The 20,369-nt window shown below is 45.6% G+C and overlaps 1 protein-coding gene across 1 annotated transcript in view; it reads left to right on the top strand.

Annotated features, from left to right (window-relative positions):
* LOC139050278 (venom metalloproteinase antarease TserMP_A-like) overlaps positions 1 to 9,665 on the top strand; it is a 118,892-nt gene extending 109,227 nt beyond the window's left edge. The window contains exons 11-14 of the mRNA XM_070526487.1: positions 3,228 to 3,395; positions 3,736 to 3,871; positions 6,768 to 6,959; positions 9,361 to 9,665. Of these exons, the coding sequence (XP_070382588.1) occupies positions 3,228 to 3,395; positions 3,736 to 3,871; positions 6,768 to 6,959; positions 9,361 to 9,447 (583 nt within the window). The 3' untranslated portion in view covers positions 9,448 to 9,665. The remainder of the gene's footprint in view (positions 1 to 3,227; positions 3,396 to 3,735; positions 3,872 to 6,767; positions 6,960 to 9,360) is intronic.
* Positions 9,666 to 20,369: the final 10,704 nt, after the last annotated feature.

The following is a 20,369-nucleotide window of genomic DNA, read 5'->3' as shown; positions in this document are numbered from 1 at the left end:
GTAACTAATTCACGTAAGGTACAAATTGACATACCGAAATGTCCGCTTTGACTCTAATAATAGATGCCGTTTGAAGAGCCGCGATATGTTTTTGATGAAGAGCTTTTAGTTTGTAAACGTCGTGCTTCTATTTTTTTCGCAATTTCAAATTTTTCTAAATATTTTAAACAAAATTCTGGCCCTAAATCGAACATACGGGTTCCAACAGGTACTAGAAAATACCTTTCTCAAATTCAACAAATTCCATTAAAGTGATCCAGGGGTTATCTCAGAAAGGCGTTTCTGCGTTTTACATGTATTTGAATAGGCCCCGTCGTAGTTGGGCCCGAGCTAAAGCTTCCTCGTAAACAATTTGTCGAGAGATCAAATACATGAATAATAATTGCATTGCCATTGCCAAAGATGCTGCAAACGAATTCTTGAACTCTACGCACGGTCAAAACAAGTAATATATGTATTTTTTAATAAAAAGATATACTCGTATGTGCCAGAAATTGTGCTCAATATAACTGAGATCAATGCTTCCATGTTTTTGTCTATTTAATAAGTAAAGAAAATATCACACGATCCGTCGAACTATATCAATTCGAAACCAGCAAAGCAGTGCATGCCACTGATATGAAAGAAGTAAAGGCCATGAAATGAACAAGTTGAGGACAAATATGTTAATGAAACTTTGTCATTCAACAACCTTGTTTACACATTTGCACATATGCAACGGCCAGTGAAAAATCTCAATTACGCTGTCATTTATTGCAATGTATTACGCAGAAGCAGCTGTCACCGCGGTCGTGTATCGTGAGTAATTGCAACGAACCTATTGTCCCAACAGAGATCACCTATATAAAGCCCTTCTGCAAAATATACGAGGGCGAGTCAAATGAAAGTGAGCCAATGCAAATATATGACAAACGGAGTAGTTAAGTTAAAAGTAGTCTCCATGAGTATTTAGACATTTATCCCATCGACTAACGAGTCGGGTGATTCCCGTTTCATAAAACTCCTTAGGTTGCTGCTTCAACAAATCTGCAACTGGCTCTTTCACGTCATCGTGCGACACGAATCTGTTTCCCTTAAACTGTTTTTTCATTTGCCCCAAAATGTGGAAGTCGCAAGGTGACTTCCACATTTTGGGGCAAGCACAGTCTGGTACATTTTAATGAATGTACCAGACTTATCGTTGAAGCAGCAGCGATTGCCCATGGTGACCCAGTTAGTAAGCCATCAACTGCTTTAAAGACAAAGAACTGGTTTTTCTGAGGTCGCACATGCGCTCTCGTTCATCTTAGGTCATGAATTTTGAATGCATATTCATGTCGGGTTGACGCTTTGTAGGTGACGCTTTTGTCATGGTGTCTCTAAAGTCCCTTAGGTGTGTCAGTATATATACGTTTGTTTCTCAAAATAAAAATCAGTTGGAAGTACAGCGCTTGTCTTCGTCGTCCTTTTTGTCCCTCGTCTACGTATGCGCTGTAAGTGACGATTGATACCATGGAATACCAATTAGCCCACCCAAACCTTGCGACAGGTCTTAGCTGTATGGCGGATGTTGCAGCGTTTTCTACTTTGCCAGTTTTGTATCAACCACATCAGCGACATGGGGACGGGCATTGTGGAAAAATTAAAAATTAAATTATAGGGTTTTACGTGTCAAAACTACTTTCTGTTTATGAGGCACGCCGTAGTGGAGGACTCCGGAAATTTCGACCACCTGGGGTTCTTTACCGTGCACCTAAATCTAAGCAAACGGGTGTTTTCGCATTTCGTCCCCATCCAAATGCGGCCGCCATGGCCGGTATTCCAATCCGCGACCTCGTGTTCAGCAGCCCAGCACCATAGCCAGGTCGTGGAACAAGATGACCCCGTTCGTCAAATTTCCACGTCGTTTGTTCTTGATGGCGAGACGCAACCGATCCGGTGTTTCATAATGTCGGAAACGATTGATAGTCTCTCTGGCTTTAGAAAATTCTATCAGTAATGGTCTCTGACGATTGAAAAAAAATAGTAAACGACACCTTTCCGGCGGAAATGACAGCCTTTGCTTTCTTTGAGGGCGGTGAATTCGAATATTTCCACTGTAAGCTTTGCCGCAGTGTTTCAGGGTCGTACTAGTGGCACCATGGTTCGTCCCCGATCACAATTGCAGACAAGAAGTCGTCACCCTCATTGTGATACCGGATCAGACCAGTCAAGGCAGCGCAGAACCTTCTTCTGGCGGTGGTTCAAAATCTTGGGCATCCATTGCGCACACAAGAGCCGATGACCGAGATGTTCATGAATTATGCTGTGAACCGAGCCGCGACTGATGTTCACACGCTCTGCCAGTTCATCGATATTTATCCTCCGTTCTTGTCTCATCAGCTCATCAACTTTTGTACTTGTGTTGCGGGTGATTGTACGATGGCTTTGGCCCCGTCTTGGATCGTCTTTGCAACTTTCACGTCCTTTTTCAACCGTTTGCTCCAGTGCTTCACAGTAGCCAAAAAATGCAGCGACGCAATGTTCAACGTACATGGCAGCCATACAGCGAATAATTTCCCTTTGGGAAACACCTTCAGCTGTCAAAACATTCACGGCACCTCACTGCTCAACTTCTGAAGTGTCCATTACGTCACGCAAGCATATTTAACCCAGTGTATGAGAGCATTAAAGAACATTTATCCTCACACCTGCTTGTCACTTTTGTAAATGAGGGATGCCTGTGTGCTACGCGCATGCCTCGAAGATAATGAACCGAACAGTTATTGCGCGGGGTGGGTAGGCTCACTTTCATTTAACTCGCCCTCGTTCACTAGAAATGCGCAGATACAATGGAATATACAAATGCTTGATAAAGGACAAAAAAGCGTCACTGGAAAGAAAGTTCACTGCACGTATGCACAAAACCTCGCAACATGTTATACAAGTTATTTAAATATACGCCTCTGATTACGATCAAACTGGGCTCCGAATCATTGCACTCCGAGTCCGACAGCACCGAGAATTGACGGGCCGAATTTACCATAGCTGAGAACGGCCGTAGCAAGAAGCACAGATGAATAGCTGCATGAACATAAAGAACAGGCCGAACCTGCCAAAACCACCACATATATTTCACAGAAATACAGCTTGAGCAGCCTACCAACCCTTTCTTTTAGGTAGCAGTGCTGTGCAATGCTTGAATTTGCATATGCATTCGTGGTGCTCTAGGCTTTGAACGCGCAAATGTTTTGACCTTTTCTTTTCAGGCTTGGGGCGAGTCACGATGGCGTGCTGGAAACGTCCCCGATTGAAGGTTATCCTCAAGGGTGTAACTGTTCGTGGGAAGATGGATATTTAATGAGCTTTTCGGCAACAGGCAAGAACATGTATTCGCTTTCAAGCTGCACTGAGGCCCAAGTCCGTTTCGTTGTGAGGTATATAAAACCTTCTTCTTTCAATTGTTGCCCAGTGCAAACCGCTACATTCTAGTGCCCGTGTATTTAGGTTTGTTCTTTACATAAATAAATCGGTATTGTGTGTTGTGCCATGCCGTGTTTCTCGTCGGGTTATCCCATAGTGTAGGTGCGTGTGTGTGTGCAAGACAGATGGAGAATAGTGTGCCTGGCGAAAGCTCTTTTGTTTACTTCTTACGCATCGCTACCATAAATCTGTTCACTTCTGGTCACGATAAAATTGACTGATAACTCGCATAAATGTTACAGGAGAACTTTGTTTTGTAAGCAATGTGGAGGGATGTGATTCGTTTTTCTACAGGTCCCTGCCACTGTCTTGCATCGAAGTTCGTACGGAAGCAAACTACTCGAACCGCTTTTACCCAGGGCAAAACATGACGTTCGAACGATTTTGTCAAACAATGCATCCAGAACATGCGGACGTGAACGTCTCGGATGTAAGTAGTCATTCCAGTGCCTTATAGCACAAGTATGGGATTATTTGATCACGTTCTTGTAAGACCCGTAATGAAAACTGCCAAACAGCTAATCGGAGCGAAGTTGTCCTAGTCCAGCTGAAATATGGTTTTCTTTTTTTATAAATTTCACGTTTTGAATATAGCAGAATTATAACGGTACTTTGGGTGAGGTGGTCTTAAATTATGACGCGACTTCAGCGAGAAGCACTGAAGTGCGCAAAGACAAACGTGAGTTTAACGGAAAGAAGACTGTGTCCGTTCTTCTTTTCGCTAACCCCATGTTTGTCTTTTTCGCACTGTGGTGCTTTCCGCTGCAGCCATGCTGTAAATATAGCGAGAGGTCACCCTCCTTATTAAAATCTAATTAAAGAAACTAGCTTGTAAATTAACAGCAGAAAGAATTACTCGGGCTACGAGAGACGCGGGATAGGCGAGGGCTCCGGATTTGTTTCTGCCAGTTGGTATTGTTAACGTGCGGTCAAAGCATGGCGCGCGAGTGCTTTTATTTTTATCTTTATTTTTTCCCCTTTGCGTACGGCTTCTTTCGAAATGTGTCTGCCACGGCTGGGAATAAAAGCCAACGCACGAATCTATTTAACTCCTTTCACTGCGTAATGACAAAGCAATCTCGGAAGGATTGTCCCATTAATGTAGTAAGCGAAGATTTCCACAACACTGTGAAAGCAGGACTACAGTTAAAAGTAATGAATGACTCATGTCCTCACGTGGCGATCGCCCAAACTTATTGATGTCGACGTGAATGCTAGGCACACTTCACTGTGAAGAATTGTAACTCTGATGCTATGCAGAACTATACATATGCTATGCACATTGTCATTGTGAAACACAATCCGGATGTTTGACGGCAAGCCTTCGATTCCACAAAATTCTCTCATAACATTGCGAAAACAGGGGGTCTACCACAGAGGGAAAGGAACGAGTTGGGAGAGTGTTATGGTTGTGGGTCTTACATTTCAGTTTATTTATAATAATGAGATTAGCTGGGAGCGTTATTCACTCTGTGATATGTCTGTGTGTATCTAACCACTTTCACGTACACAGTGACTCAAGTTGTCCACTAGCTTGGACCACTGGGTATGTGCTGGCTGCTCTCTTGCCAAACAGGAGGGGGAGGAGGAAAGAGAAAAGAAGAAGGCCGGGAGGTTAACCAGAATAACGTCCGGTTGGCTACCCTACACCGGGGGAATGGGAAAGGGGAAAGCCGAATGGAAAAGGGGAATGGGGAATGAAATAGCCGAATGGGAAAGGGGAAAGCAAAGATCACAGGGAGAGAGAGGAGGGAAGGAAAGAAGGAAATTGCGGCAAGTTCGCTGACGCGTGTGGTTTTACAAATATTGCCTTAATAGTCACAGGTGGCCGCACAAACCCGTCGTCCTTAAGAAACACAAAAGTGCCTTCACCGCTTTATGGGCCGACGGGCGATGGGGGCGGTGTTCCAGCAGCACCTGCACAGAAAGCGGCCGATTTTACAGTTTTTGAGGTGGGCCAACGGGTATGCGGTGGAATATACAACCTGGTGGTGGCTACTGTATGGCCCAGTAGACCCGTTGGGTCACCTTGTGCGCGTCTACGGGGTATGTGCCCGAACATAAAACTCCGACACTGCATGTGCGATATTGGTATGTGCGCATTCTTGACCAATCCTCCGAGATGATTGTGGAAAAGGGGCACGAAAGGGTACCCAGCCTTAAGGTTGTTTCCAGCTTAAAAGTATTCACAGCTCCGCCGGAAAGACGAAGCGATGAGTCAAATAGCAAGACGTTACAATATTACACGATGTGTAAGCCTCGTAGGTGTAATGGCAGTATGAATTGAAGGAAACGCAAGCTAAGTAATAACGAGCTGTTGTGCTAGGGGTCCTCTGCTTGAATCTTGCTATCGGAAAATTTCATTGTTGTTTATTTATTAATGCGAACGTCTTTCTTGGCGACTTTGCTACCACTTGCGCTCTCCGGGTATGCTTCAAGTTTCTTTCCTTGACCGATCCCGGAGATAGTGCATAGCCGCGCAAGCAAAATTACATCATTTTCAGGTTCGAAATCTGTTATTGGATCACACCTTCAATATTTAAGACTGAGAAGATTTAATATATAAAGGCATAGTGCTCTTTCCTTCAAGCCGAAGTTCCCGGAAGATGTGGTGCCATGTGCACTATCTGCTGTATGCTTGTTCATCTGGTATACAGATACTGACGTCTTTATTTTGAGACATCGCAGGAGCAGGTCCGCAATAAAACATCAAGTGCCAGGTCTTAAAACTGAACGAAGTAGCAAAACTGCAAAATGACGGGGGAAACACTTACGCAGAACTATACCTAGGTAGGACTACTATTAAGAAAGTATAGGTTTACGAAATATCAAGTATGGGGCTAAACGTGGGCGCCATCGACGTACACGTCGCCCGAGCTGATGTTCATGACTCACGGATCTGATGCGCCGGAGAACATTGAAATTCCCCATGCCACCAACAGCCTGAACTGCCACTTGGTAGAATTTGTCCACTTTTGAAGGCACAAAAGTGACATTTACTAAGCAGGGTCAAATGGCGTTCCAACGATGACGTACGCATGCTGAGCAACGCTTCCTCAAACATCCCGGTCGGTCATACGAGTAGGATTGGTAGGGTTTGCGAAAAGGCGCACGGTGTCGGGTTGGAGCTGCTTAGCGAAGCGATTGGCTGCGATGTGTGCGGGACATTGTGCTCGTTTTTTTAACGGTACCACCCCCCATATTTCACCCCCCCCCCCAACCCCATTTCACTTCCCCACAGCAATGTAAGGTTGGCTTGAGCAATATTCCTTACGTCTATTGCACGCTGTTTCATCCTTTCACTGTTTACTTTTCTCTTGAAACAGCGCCACGGTCATACCTATGAAAAGTGCAAGATTCACTGTTGCTGGAGGTTAGACCTAAGTATCGAAATAGGAAGTGACACTGATATTGATTTTGAAGGCTACGACGGCTATGACGGTTACGATTACAAAGATCTGAAGGCGTGCCAGGAGCACAGCATGCTGGAAGCAATGCCATGTGGAAGTGACGGCAAGGTGGGCATCGTTTAATTTTCACCGCATGCATTTACTTAGAGGCAATAGCCCAGATTTCTTTTGTTGTTTGGTCTTAAGTTATTGAAAGTCACCATAGGAATGTAGCTCCCAGAATTTCCCAAGAAACTAAAAGTACCATTCCTTTCCCAGTTGTCATTTGTATGCCTTCAGCGCCGCCATACATTCTGCGACGACCCACTTTGTGTGACCCTACTGACCGACACGTTAAACGAATCGCCGTTCGCAAAACTGCGAGAGCATATTCAAGAACCATGTGTGGCAGTTTCTGGAATTAGTCAATCTTAAGGGAGAAGCCCGAGATTCAAATACCCAATTCGGAAATGTATCTGAATTGTTACGCCATCTCTAACAAGCACAAACCTCGAGCACCTCACCTCTCGCGATGTTTTTTGGCTCGCTTCCTTTTCTCCCACGCTTCGATCCACTTGAGCAAATGATCTCTCTCTCTTTGAGACGAGATAGTACGAACAAGTGGCGCAAATCCAAAAATAAAAGGAACCCCAGACACAGGCAATTTTTTTTCGTTCACACAATTACTCGGGACAGCAACAATGTGTCAACCCCTACTCAGCGAGTTTAGAAAAGAACACCCCACTTTACCTCCAGGATTATCATTCCTCCGCCCGGGACACTTGCGAAAAATGTTGAAAGAACAATCGTGGTCGTAAAACGCAGGGTGTAAGATTTCTAATTTGTGTAAAAAACGGCTAGCATGTAGGTGTGGAACATATTTTTGCAGTTGAACGTGCGGCTTACAAAAGCGTCTTGGTGTGCCGGTGCTCACCCGATGATACTTTCCATTCACATACAGCTATCTGCTGACAACAGTTCTCCACAATAGCGCTTATAGACGGGTTAGTGGGTTGTACGATTCTTTATAGCAGTCAAGTAAGAAGATACACAAAAAAGTCATAAACAACCTAAACAAATAGGTGAAATGAGTAGGGTCAAGCAAACATCTTTAGTCAGGCATTTCTGGCGTCCTTGTATAATAGCACTGTATCCGCTTCTTTTTGCGCCACCTTTTCATGTAATGAGTACACTAGGTTCACAGCTAGTACATATATTTTATTGCAAACTTGACTGCAGCGCCTACATTGTCTACGTACGCGCTGTAGTCAAATTTACAAAGCCTTTAGAGCAATTCAATAAAGACATGGACGTGAAAGAGAAAAAGGACAGCGCTGTTCTTTGTCTGTGTCGTGTCCCTGTCTTTTTGAGTTGTGCTAAAAGCTTCGCCATTATGAGTAAACCATATGAACTAGCCCAAGAATAAGCCTTGGTGTAGTCAAGATTGCAATGGAATACCTGCTAGTACGTTCCCAAACCCTGCTTCAACATATATTTTGATTAGAACAAGCACGTTCTAGGTGTAAATTATAAGCCGTGTCTCTCAGAACAACGAAACCACGCTGAACAGCCTAGTTTTACAAAGTAAGCTCTTAAGCCTATTAGCCATTTCGGTGGTGATGTTGTCCGCAACCCCCGCCGCCGGTCTCCGTCGCAGTTATTGCAAGGAATGGGAGAAAAAATGCCCGGTTCCCGCTGAGGTTGAAGACGGGCCCTCTGCGCCGGAGAAGCTACTCTACCACCGCGCCATGCCAGGGCTTGCTCGCTGTTACGGAAACATGCCCTATAGAGGCATCCTAGCGTGGGAGGAGTCACGCGATGTGACATGTGCGCCGCGTAGCGTCGATGCGCGCAAACTTTGAATTGCAGTTGCGTTGTATTCCACCGTCTGTCACGACATGTAGCAGTTGCATCGTATCATACCAGCTGTCAAGAGAGGTGACATGTGCGCCCATTAGTCTCGATACCTGTGTTTAGACCTCGGTACACGTTACGACGCCTCCTCTCAAAATGAGAACCGCTGCTGAAAAAGAGAATCGTAGAGCTATGTGTGCGGCTGCATCCAGGCAACGTCGGGCTCAGTAGGCTCTGTGCAGAGAGCAAGCACGAACAGCAGCTAGCCGTCGACGCCGGACTGACAGTTAATTTCGCTCTAGGGAAAACGATGCAAAAGGCTTGTCTCCTATGGAGCCGCTCGTCAAGTGTATATATACACTATACGCTGTGACCGTGCTGCATGTGCCTTGCCGGCATGTCACTTGTTTGCTACCTCTTTTGGAGAGGCCATATAGTCATATAGCCTAGCTATAGTCAATCAGTAAAGCTCGGTAGTCCGTCGCAGGCCACCGAGAGGCGCCCGGCCATACAATTGGTAAGGATATTGAATTACGTGCGCACGTACTCAAAGGTTAACGTACCAAAGAAAGGCGTAAAGGAGGAACTGGGTAGCATCGCCACTGCAACGCTTCGGAAAGGATGCTCATGTTGTCATAGTCATCGTACCAATGGCCTTTTTTCCTCTCTCTTACAGACGTGCTGGCGAGGTGTGTGTGGAGAACACAACTGGACAGAGATATACAACAGTTCGCATACTTACCGCACATTCCAGACTCTTTAATTTCGGTGACGTTAGGAATAGGACAAGTTGACGTACACATGGACGACGTAAGATTGAGTAAACCAATCTGCTTTTGTGAATAGAAGCCGCAAAGAATCAAGTGCCGCAGTATGTCGAGTGCCATACAATAAAAATGCCAGAAATCTTCAGCGGCACAATCAAAATGAAGTAACCTATTTATTGAGTTGCCTCTATAAATAAATTTCTTTATTTGCTTATGCCCTTGCCGACAACTTGACCATGACGATACCACTCCAAGAAAATGTTGCATATGGGATAGAGACGCGCTACCGTACATAAAGCCACTGCTAATGTGCTGCTTCTTATTAATCGTAGGTACACTCCAGGCAGATTATTGTCAGACAGCATTTCTGCTGTCTGTTCCAAATGGCCGCACTCCTTTGAATTGTTTGAGCAGATGAAAGAGGACAGTTTGGAACAGCCGATGCAGTGTATCGGCAAATAACCGGGAGAGTGTGCAGCGGTGCCGCTCTGTCCTCTCAAAAGAACCGGGTTCACGCCAGACTGATGTGTGACGATCAATAACTTTACGCGCACACATTTAGTCAAACACACTTTGTCTGTACCGAAATATATATCGACGAACAGACAGACCAAAATATCAATGCCAAATTTTTTGTGAAAGTGAGCGAGAATGGTTAACAAATCTGTCAAGTGTTGCAAAATGTCCGTGTTCACCCGACTTTGACTGAAATTTTTGAAATGAATGAAGGTTTCCGCGAACATAGTATCGAAACTGCGTACTCCTGAGCAAACGTTTCGATGAAATAAATGTTGTATTGATTGGAAACTTTCAGACGTCTGGGAGAAATTCTTGCAGAAGGTCGTTACCGGTGGCGGAATCTAAATTTAGGAACACGACATCGAGCTGAAGTTGCACAGCAAGGAGCGGAAAATAAAGATGAGCCAAAGGAAAATATATCGGCTGGCCATGAAGTATTTCTTATGACTTGTGAACGCGAAAAGATTAAGGCCTAATCGAACGCGGCTGAGGGGCCCTTCGAGTTACAAATTCGCGAACAAGCGAGCGCACCAAGACGCTTGGCGCGTTTTGATTTGGCCTTGCCGAGGCGCGGTTAGGAACCAGGCGAGATCTTGCGGGGTTAAAGGACCCTCACCAGGTCTGTACATTTTGAACTGACAAGTGCAGAGCATACATTGCGCGATAACGCTCGTGTCTGCAAAGTAATACATCGCTACACTGTAAAATAATTTACACTTCTAAAGGTTTTTTATGTCTATAACTAACACCCTAGCACCCTTGAAAAAGCTGGGTTTTATAGGGAATTACACCCTTATAGTGGTTGTTCTGTTTTCCAATAACACCCTATTCGTTGAGGGTGTTTTCAACAACATATTACCCTTTGACCCATGGGGTGTAATGGTGGGATGAGGAATATATTACCCCTTCTCCTATCGCGTGTGATGAGCAGTAGCCCTTGTTATAAGGGTGTTGAAGTACGGCATGTTGAAGCGGGTACATATACACTTTATTGTATGTTTCGTAAGCCTACAGTCAGGCTAGCACACACAAATGTTATGTATGGTGTGCATACAATAGATAATGTGTTTCCAAATGCATGGCATAGCAAATTTGGGAGAAAACACATAATCACATGTGGGTGTTCTGCATGAAATGGATATAGATACAGATATAGAAAGAGTGACTGCATTAAGGGTCATTTATTCTAGCCTTCTGTACAATATTTAGAGATTGCACTACGCCTTGTATGTGGTGACAAGTCTTGCGGCCGCTCTACATTGAAGAACAGTCTCATTCAAAACAATGCTCCAGGGCACAGGCGAGGCTGGTGATGCTTATGTGTAGCTTCATTACAATGTCCTAAGGCGAGCCATCATGGATGAAGCCATTTCTTCATTGATCGCTGTAGCCGTCTGCTTCTTTTCTACCTGCAATATGATTTGTTGCAATTTAATGTCAGGAAAAGTACACGAAACATGACAAGGAGCGCTTCCCTGCATCATTCACTTTAATGATTCAAGACCACATGAAGAGAAGGATAAAGAAAACATAAGCACAGATAGTGCTTACTTCCTAGAAATCATTATTGCGAAAGAATAAGGCATTTATTCTGCCACATCATGAATGTTACACAATTATATGAGGGCGATTCAGAAATTATTGCCTCCAAGCCCACTACTTTGTCAGTAGTACTGCAAACATTTAAAACTCTTTATTATTGATGCACTGATGTTTAAGCTATCGAAAGTCACTTGCCTCACCTTCCTACCTCTTCTCGTTCTAGAGTAGTCGGGCAATTCATGGCATCTAGTGGTGACGTTCAATTGAAACAGCAGGCTGTAATTGAATTTCTGACTGCGGAAGGTTGTGCGCATATCAACATTTATCGCCATCTGACTGGGATTTATGGGGATGCCTGTGTTTACGTCAGCACTGTGCGGAGGTGGGCAAAGACTGTGAAAGACCAAAATCCTGCCGCATAAAATCTCCAGGATCAGCACCGAAGTGGGCGGCCCACAATGGCTTCGGATGAGGGTCGTGAACATCAGGCAGATGAGCTGACTGGGCGATCGCAGGATCAAGAAACAGCAGATTGCAACAACACTCACCATTTCCATTGGCTCAGTGAACCACATCATTAAAGACCTGCGTTACAAGAAGACTTGCGCTCATTGGGTGCCATGGCAACTGACGACTGACGTGAAAAAGTCGAAGCATAGCCAACAAGTTCAGATCTTCTTGTAAGCAAGGAGGTTCTTAATGATATGGTTCGCTAAACCAATGGAGATGTCGAGTGTTGTTTGATCCTGTGATTGATCCGAGTCAACTCGTACGCCTGATGTTGATGATCCTCATCAGAAGTCGTTGTGGGCCGTCCAGTTTTGCGTTGATCCTGGACATTTCATGCGGCTGGATTTTGATCTTTCACAGTCCTTGCCCACCTCCGCACAGTGCTGACTTCAATACAGGAATCCCTGTAAACTGCTTTCATATGGCAATGAATGTTGATGGACGCATAACCTTCCGCAGTGAGAAATTCAATTACAGCCTGCTGTTTCAACCAGACATCACCACTGCATGCCAGGGATTGCTCGATTACTTTGGAACGCGAAGAGATAGGAAAGTGGGGAAAGTGACATTCTATAGCTCAAACATCATTGCATTAGTGATAAAGAGCTCAAAATGTTTGTAGCACTACTGATGAAGTAGTAGGTTTGGAGGCATCACTTTCTTAACCGCCCTCATATAACAGCAATAATGCTGGACAATTGTTTTTGTGCATGACATCTGACCCAAAACTACAATTTAGAATGTGCACAAATAAGGATTCCCGTGTTGAGCCCAATCAATTGTTTACAAATATATCAATCATTTGTTATGCAACAAGTTTACGATGAGAAGCCAGATCATCTCACTGCAACTTTTCCCTACAAGCAAGTTTTAGTGAAAATAAGGTACAGCCATATGCTTCGCTATGCATTGCAGGGTAACCATCGAGAGATACTTTGACATTAATGCATTGTTTCCAAAACCAATCGTTTAAATGTCAACCATTATTTCACAGAAGGTGGTGGCCACAAGGCAAAAACAAATTCAGGGGTTTACGGACCAAAACAATGACATTGCATGCATCGGTTAATATAACACATGGCATTCTTGTTTTGCCTGCCTCCTCAGGAATATTCATTGTCAATAGAAGTAGACATTAACATTTTTACAGAAGCTTGGTCCTTTAACAACGAGGAGCACAAACGATGCTGTTCTTGAGATTTCCCAGGCAAACAATGCACGCCAAGAAATCAAATGTTGTACTGAAGGCTGTGAGACCAAGAAATGTCTCCCTGAGAACTTGAGTCACAAGAAGTCCTAAGCTGTAAACCTTCTAGTTAGTATAAAAGCAGAAGTAACTGTGTGCTACTATTTATTCTAGAAAAGCCATCGAGAACAAGAGACAAAGACGAAATAGGATGACAGCACATGCTGCCCTAATGAAGACAAAATATAGCAACTATATGGTGGTCGGTGCTTAGCAAGGAATACATCTGCAAACTCAGAACTGAAGAAGCCTTAGTTTAAAAAAAAACAGAAAAGACATTATCAAAGTGGCTGACTGCAATGTCAGATTAAAGGAACCATGCATTAGTAAAAACTGGACTGCACTCTGAAAACAGAAGCCCCTTCGTACATGTGCTATATTGTCCTTGGAACCAGGCAAAATAAATTGTGTTTCTGTCACAGTCACGGCAGTCCCTCCCTATCATTATTTCCATGTCATATATGAAAGCATGCGATATACTCGGTTTCCAAAAAAATATATTTGAAGTGCTGTGGTGTCTTCTACAAACTGACGTCTTTGTGCGAACTCGAGAAATATGAATGGAATATGCCATACTGCCACTCAGAAACAGCCCGATTTGTAGACTTCAGTTTTCTGCACCCAAAGAGGAAGTTTGGACATTTTCCTGAAACAGACATACGATCATATTAACAATAAGAACGAACAAGAAAGTCACAGTTCCTTAAAGGGCCCCTCACCAGGTCTGGCCATATTGGGCTGACAAGCGCAGAGCATACACTGCAGGATAACGATCGTGTCTGCCAAGTATTACATTGCTACGCGCCGGAGAAAGACCTGAGATTTCAAACCGAACGCCGCTTTCCCTTCCCCTGGCGGCCGCCACGCTTCAAGCCGGAGGATGACACACACGTGCTAGCGGACCTATGTACACGTGTTTGCACTGCGACGTCGCTCGTGGTGACAAGTGACTTCGAGAATTATTCAAGGCAAAATATGTTGTTTCTGTAGTATGTTGCTTGAATACACGAAGTAAAGCTTAGAGAAATAATCAAACACAAACCAAATATCTGCATGCTCTTGTTTTACTTTGTACTGCAGCAAGAGAGATCTACTTCTGTTTCGTCTTCTTGTTCCCAAGTCGGGCAGTCGCGCTCGGACACCATAACTACGTCATTTTCTACTGTGTTCATGTGCGGGATCATGCACTGTGATCCATCTGCGTCAGTATCCGTGTAGCACTGACTTATATCCTTAGTCGGCAGGTGTCCTCATGAACAGCGTGCAAAATGGTGTACTGCACGAAACGAGACATTCACAACAGCTCGCGCGGAATGCCGTCAGCAGAAGTGCGCCGTGCCACGAAAAAGCGAAGAAAATGAAGTCGGGGCTTACACACCTATCACCCGCTTTTTAATGCAAAGTGCTTAGAATATTTTTGTGTCGACCTGCCTGTAGAGCCGCCTAAGCAGACGAGTGTTTTGAAACTGCTCAGTGCCTGAGCACTTACAGGAATGATTGGCTTGATGGCCACCAGCCACTGACAGCTGCCCTATCTTTGTTTCTCCAAGCGGTCTTTTAAACACGGACCTGTTTGGCTTGAGGGAACATAGGGCAGCTTTCAGTGCCTTAGTGGCTGGTGGCCACGTGGCCAATCATCGCCACAGGTGCTCATGCATCGAGCAGTTTGAGAGCAACCGTGTATTCAGGCGGCTTGAGAAGCAGGTTCATAGGGAAATATACGAACCACTTTGCGTCAGAAAAGCTGGGAATAGGTGTGTTAGCACCCGCCGCTGGCTCTTAACAAGTGTTCATATGTGAAATTTACCTGTTCGTCAATTTGTTCCTATAGTTCCTGCGTTGTTTCCGTCCATCGGCATTCTGTGTATCCCATGTTTCTGTGTAGCAAAAATTTCACTTGAAGTCTAGCGTTTTGTCTTATGTGCTTCTTGATGTTACATTTGAGTTACAGAATGGGTGCCAAGGAAAGAGAAGGGTAGTCGAGGACGGTAGAGAATTAGACTATGATGAAGTCAGGAAATTTGCACGCTTCACTTCGAATCAGGTAGCGCAAGACAGGGGTAATTGGAGCTCACTGGGAGAAGTCTTCATCCTCAAGTGGAAAAAATATGCAGGCCACTTCTGACGAAAAAGTGTACCTGCTGGCTCAGACGTCTTCACTGTCTTTTCAGCTTTCTGTAAGCCCAAGACAGTCAGTCGGTTCCCATGCAATTTGCTTCACGCTGACTAACTGCATGACGCACGAGAAAACAACTCACCATTAATACCACCCGAGATTGACCACTTAATAAAAGAACCTCTCAAAACTTCAAATACAATTAGGCATTTACAAGCTTAATACGCACATATATACAGGCCAAGAATAGTTACAGTAACCACCCGCTTTATAACTAGACATTAGAATAAGGTAGTAAAACGTACAATAGCCGTATGACGTTCAGTGGAATTCATTTCAGAAATACTGTCTTCCACTGACAGCACGTCTTAGGCAGGGTTCAGTCATACAACAAGAAAACAGAAATAGTAGTAGTAATAAGCATGCCTGCGTGAAACCAAGAAACGAGTTCAAGGCTGAGAAAAAGATTGATTAGGCTTGGTGCCATTATTTATAGAAAAAGATAAATTTATAAACAAATAGCGCAACCACGCGTTCATCCGCAAAAGCACGAGAGCTTCTAGAACAAACGAGTACAACTGTATACGAAGGATAAGTACATAGCCAGGATGGTTGTGGTTCTTTTGTTTTGTATTAGTTCTAGCGATGAAAGCACAAGCATTGCAGGCTACTTGCGCCATTACCTACCACGGAATCTCAGACAAAAAACAAACAAACCAATTAAGTGCAAGTACACAAGTGCCATTTAATACGGTTGTCACACTGCACACTTTTGGCCGCGATCGATCCTGACTGGGAACAAATTTCTGGCCGCGTTTGGCTTCCTTGCTGAATCTGCGGACGGGAGCCAATCGCGGTCGGAAATTTCGATACAGAAAGGGCTCAATCGTGATCGAAAGTGGCCATGTGACACCGGTATAAGTATACGCCCATCTTTAGTAACAGAATGAAGCAATTAGCCAAACCAAAGTATTATTTACCTGCCTGCGCCGAATACTGACGCGTAGCAGTGCTTAATTATCTACAACTCTATGTGCTGTCACAATTAATTGAGGACACGTGAACAATAAAAAAATTTGATATTTCTTTTCTTTTTCACATTCGGTGCCCAAAGGCTCCGCCTGGAGTACACATTGTACACTCGCAACCAACACACCTTGTGCTGTCCTTTAAAAAAAATGCGCGAAAATTACTACCACAATGACGCACAGTACAAACGCGACGCTGAACGTGACTACGTACGTACCTTTCATATGAGCAGTCCATTCGCCTTGCTAAACGCCCTCGGTTTGAAGCCGGAGCGCTGTCGCGATGTGTACTCTGGGCACGCCATTTCGTTTACTTAGTGGATGGACGATGTTGACGATGGATTCCACCGAAAAAAAAAACGTCCACTTCATCACTGTTAAGGCCAAATGGAAGATGCTTTCTCATTTGCCACGAATGACGGCTGTCGTAGGCATAGTAAACACATGGTCACAAAGGAACGCCGGTGTCGTAGGCCGCTGCTGCCTTTCTCACGCATAATCACGTCGCCTTCAGTCCGGACGCTCATAATGCGTCGATGGGCACAAAAGTACACGAAAAAAAAACGAGGTGGTGCAACCTAAGCGCAGCGAAAAACAATCTAATGACTCACAACTTCGAGACTGTCACATGCTGTCACGGAGAACACACACATGCACCCGGCGGCCCACCGCGAGTACAGTGGCTAGAATGTTCCGCGAGACTTAGCAGCGATAGCGGCGACACCTGTCGGTGGAAGTTATTGCAATTTCGGTTTCGTTTTCAAAGCATAAAAACAAATATTCTTCTGAGCTACGTGTGTATATTTTCCAAGCTATTTATTTTACGCTACCTCTAAGCCATTTCCTGTGTTTACGTGTGGTTTCACTGGAAATTTATTCGCATGAACATTGGCTGATATGAAATCAAATGGAATGGCAAAGGTAGGCTGGTAACTGCGTGTAACTATGTATAACGGATAAGTGAATTCATTTTCTCGATTTCATTTTTTTTTGCTTGGACGTTCATTTGTAAAGAGACGCGGCCCTTCGTGATTGTATAATGACACGTGTACTTGTCTTTATCGGGCGACAAGTTTTGCCGCCGAACAAATGTTATCGCACAGCGCGGGACGCGCCTGCATGTATCCGAAGTTTCTGGAAAGTTATCGATGCTTCTATCCGCTGTCTGTTGTCGCCGAACGTTGTGTTATCTGTTTTCATCGCTTCACACGAATGGTGTAGAACATTTTAGAAGGCATGCGGGTCCCAACGTTTATTCTGGAACATTCGATGATTGCTGTATAAAAGCCGACGCGCTTGAGCCGCTGATCAGATTTTCGACGATCGCCGACTGTGTTCGCCGCTTTCGTTTGGCTATAAGTGTAGCCTGTTTTGTGGGCACAGGTTCGCCCAATAAAAGCTAGTTTTGTATTCCACCGTACAGCTTCTTTCTTCGCCGTCACTACCACGTGACATCTGGTGGAGGTGCTGGGTAAGTCTGGTCATGAACGGTAATTCTTGCCGTGCAGACTCCAGACGGCGTGATGAGGTGTCCTCCAGCGGTTCGAATTTGAGGGCCTGCCCACGTAGTCTTAACTTTCTTCAACTGGGCGGCGATGTGTCCACTCATGACGGAGTAATCAGCCCCTGTGTCGACTAAGGCAGTGACTGCGTGGCCGTCGAGAAGCACGTCGAGGTCGGTGGTTCTTTTCGGATAACGGCTGCGTCGTGTTGAGTTCAAGTGGGAAACGCCGCAGGCCGACGCATTTGAAGAACTCAAACGACGCATGCAGTCGCCGCCGGTACTTGCGCACTTCGACGAGTACGCCGATACAGAAATCCATACCGACGCAAGTAGCCTAGGCCTCGGTGCCGTTCTAGTCCAGAGGAAAAACGGAGTTGAACAGGTCATATCTTACGCTAGCCGGTCGCTGTCAAAAGCGGAAGGCAACTATTCTACGACCGAAAAGGAATGCCTCGCCATCGTTTGGGCTACAGCTAAATTTCGCCCTTATCTTTATGGCAGGCCATTCAAAGTCGTCAGTGACCATCACGCGTTGTGTTGGCTAGCGAGTATAAAGGATCCTTCAGGACGACTGGCGCGGTGGAGCCTCAGACTACAAGAATACGACATCACTGTAACCTACAAGTCCGGACGAAAACACTCCGATGCCGATTGCCTATCACGCGCCCCCATTGACCCGCCGCCGCAAGATGACGAAGATGACGACGCCTTCCTTGGCATGATAAGCGCGGAAGACTTCGCTGAACAGCAACGGGCAGACCCGGAGCTAAAAGGCCTGGTGGAATATTTGGAAGGGCACACCGACGTTGTCCCCAGGGCATTTAAGCGCGGATTATCTTCCTTCACGCTTCAAAACAATCTCCTCGTGAAGAAGAACTTTTCACCAGTCCGCACCAACTACCTTCTTGTTGTACCGTCAGGACTTCGTCCAGAAGTATTGCACGCCCTACATGACGATCCGACCGCTGGACACCTCGGTTTTTCCCGGACACTATCGAGGATACAAGAAAAGTATTATTGGCCGCGCCTGACCGCCGACATCGCCCGTTATGTCAGAACATGCCGAGACTGTCAGCGACGCAAGACACCGCCAACAAGGCCAGCCGGATTACTACAGCCAATCGAGCCTCCTTGCCGACCATTCCAGCAGATCGGGATGGACTTGCTGGGACCCTTTCCGACGTCAACAACCGGAAATAAGTGGATCGTCGTGGCGACAGACTACCTTACCCGCTTCGCTGAAACTAAAGCACTGCCGAAAGGTAGCGCAGCCGAAGTGGCAAAATTCTTTGTCGAAAACATCCTGCTTCGACACGGCGCCCCAGAAGTCCTCATCACCGACAGAGGAACGGCCTTTACAGCAGAGCTCACCCAAGCCATTCTGAAATACAGTCAGACAAGGCACAGGAGGACCACGGCCTACCACCCGCAGACGAATGGTCTTACGGAGCGGCTGAATAAGACCCTCGCCGACATGCTAGCGATGTACGTCGACGTCGAACACAAGACCTGGGATGCCGTCCTGCCGTACGTAACATTCGCTTACAACATGGCGGTGCAAGAAACAACACAGATCACGCCGTTTAAGCTGGTTTACGGCAGGAACCCGACGACGACGCTCGACGCCATGCTGCCCCACGTCACTGACGAAGAGAATGTTGACGTCGCTAGCTATCTCCAGCGCGCCGAAGAAGCCTGACAGCTCGCCCGCCTACGGATCAAGAACCAACAGAGGACCGACAGCCGACACTACAACCTCCGACGACGCTTTGTTGAGTACCAGCCCGGCGACCGTGTTTGGGTTTTGGACACCGATACGCCGACGAGGACTCAGTGAGAAACTACTCCGACGCTATTTCGGACCCTACAAGGTCATCCGACGTATTGGCGCTCTGGACTATGAGGTCGTGCCAGACGGCATTTCGCATTCACAGCGACGTCGCGCACGACCTGAAGTGGTCCACGTGGTGCGTCTTAAACCATTTTACGGACGCTAACGAACTTTCCTTATTTTGTTTTTTTTCTTTGCTATGAGTGCTTACTTTTACTTTCGTTTGTTTGCAGCATCGGGTCGATGCTTTTTTAAGAGGGGGGTATTGACACGTGTACTTGTCTTTATCGGGCGACAAGTTTTGCCGCCGAACAAATGTTATCGCACAGCGCGGGACGCGCCTGCATGTATCCGAAGTTTCTGGAAAGTTATCGATGCTTCTATCCGCTGTCTGTTGTCGCCGAACGTTGTGTTATCTGTTTTCATCGCTTCACACGAATGGTGTAGAACATTTTAGAAGGCATGCGGGTCCCAACGTTTATTCTGGAACATTCGATGATTGCTGTATAAAAGCCGACGCGCTTGAGCCGCTGATCAGATTTTCGACGATCGCCGACTGTGTTCGCCGCTTTCGTTTGGCTATAAGTGTAGCCTGTTTTGTGGGCACAGGTTCGCCCAATAA

This window comes from Dermacentor albipictus, chromosome 10 (assembly GCF_038994185.2).
Source record: "Dermacentor albipictus isolate Rhodes 1998 colony chromosome 10, USDA_Dalb.pri_finalv2, whole genome shotgun sequence".
NCBI lineage: Eukaryota > Metazoa > Arthropoda > Arachnida > Ixodida > Ixodidae > Dermacentor > Dermacentor albipictus.
The sequence above is the reverse complement of the archived record's forward strand: the minus strand, read 5'-3'. Positions and strand labels throughout refer to the sequence as shown.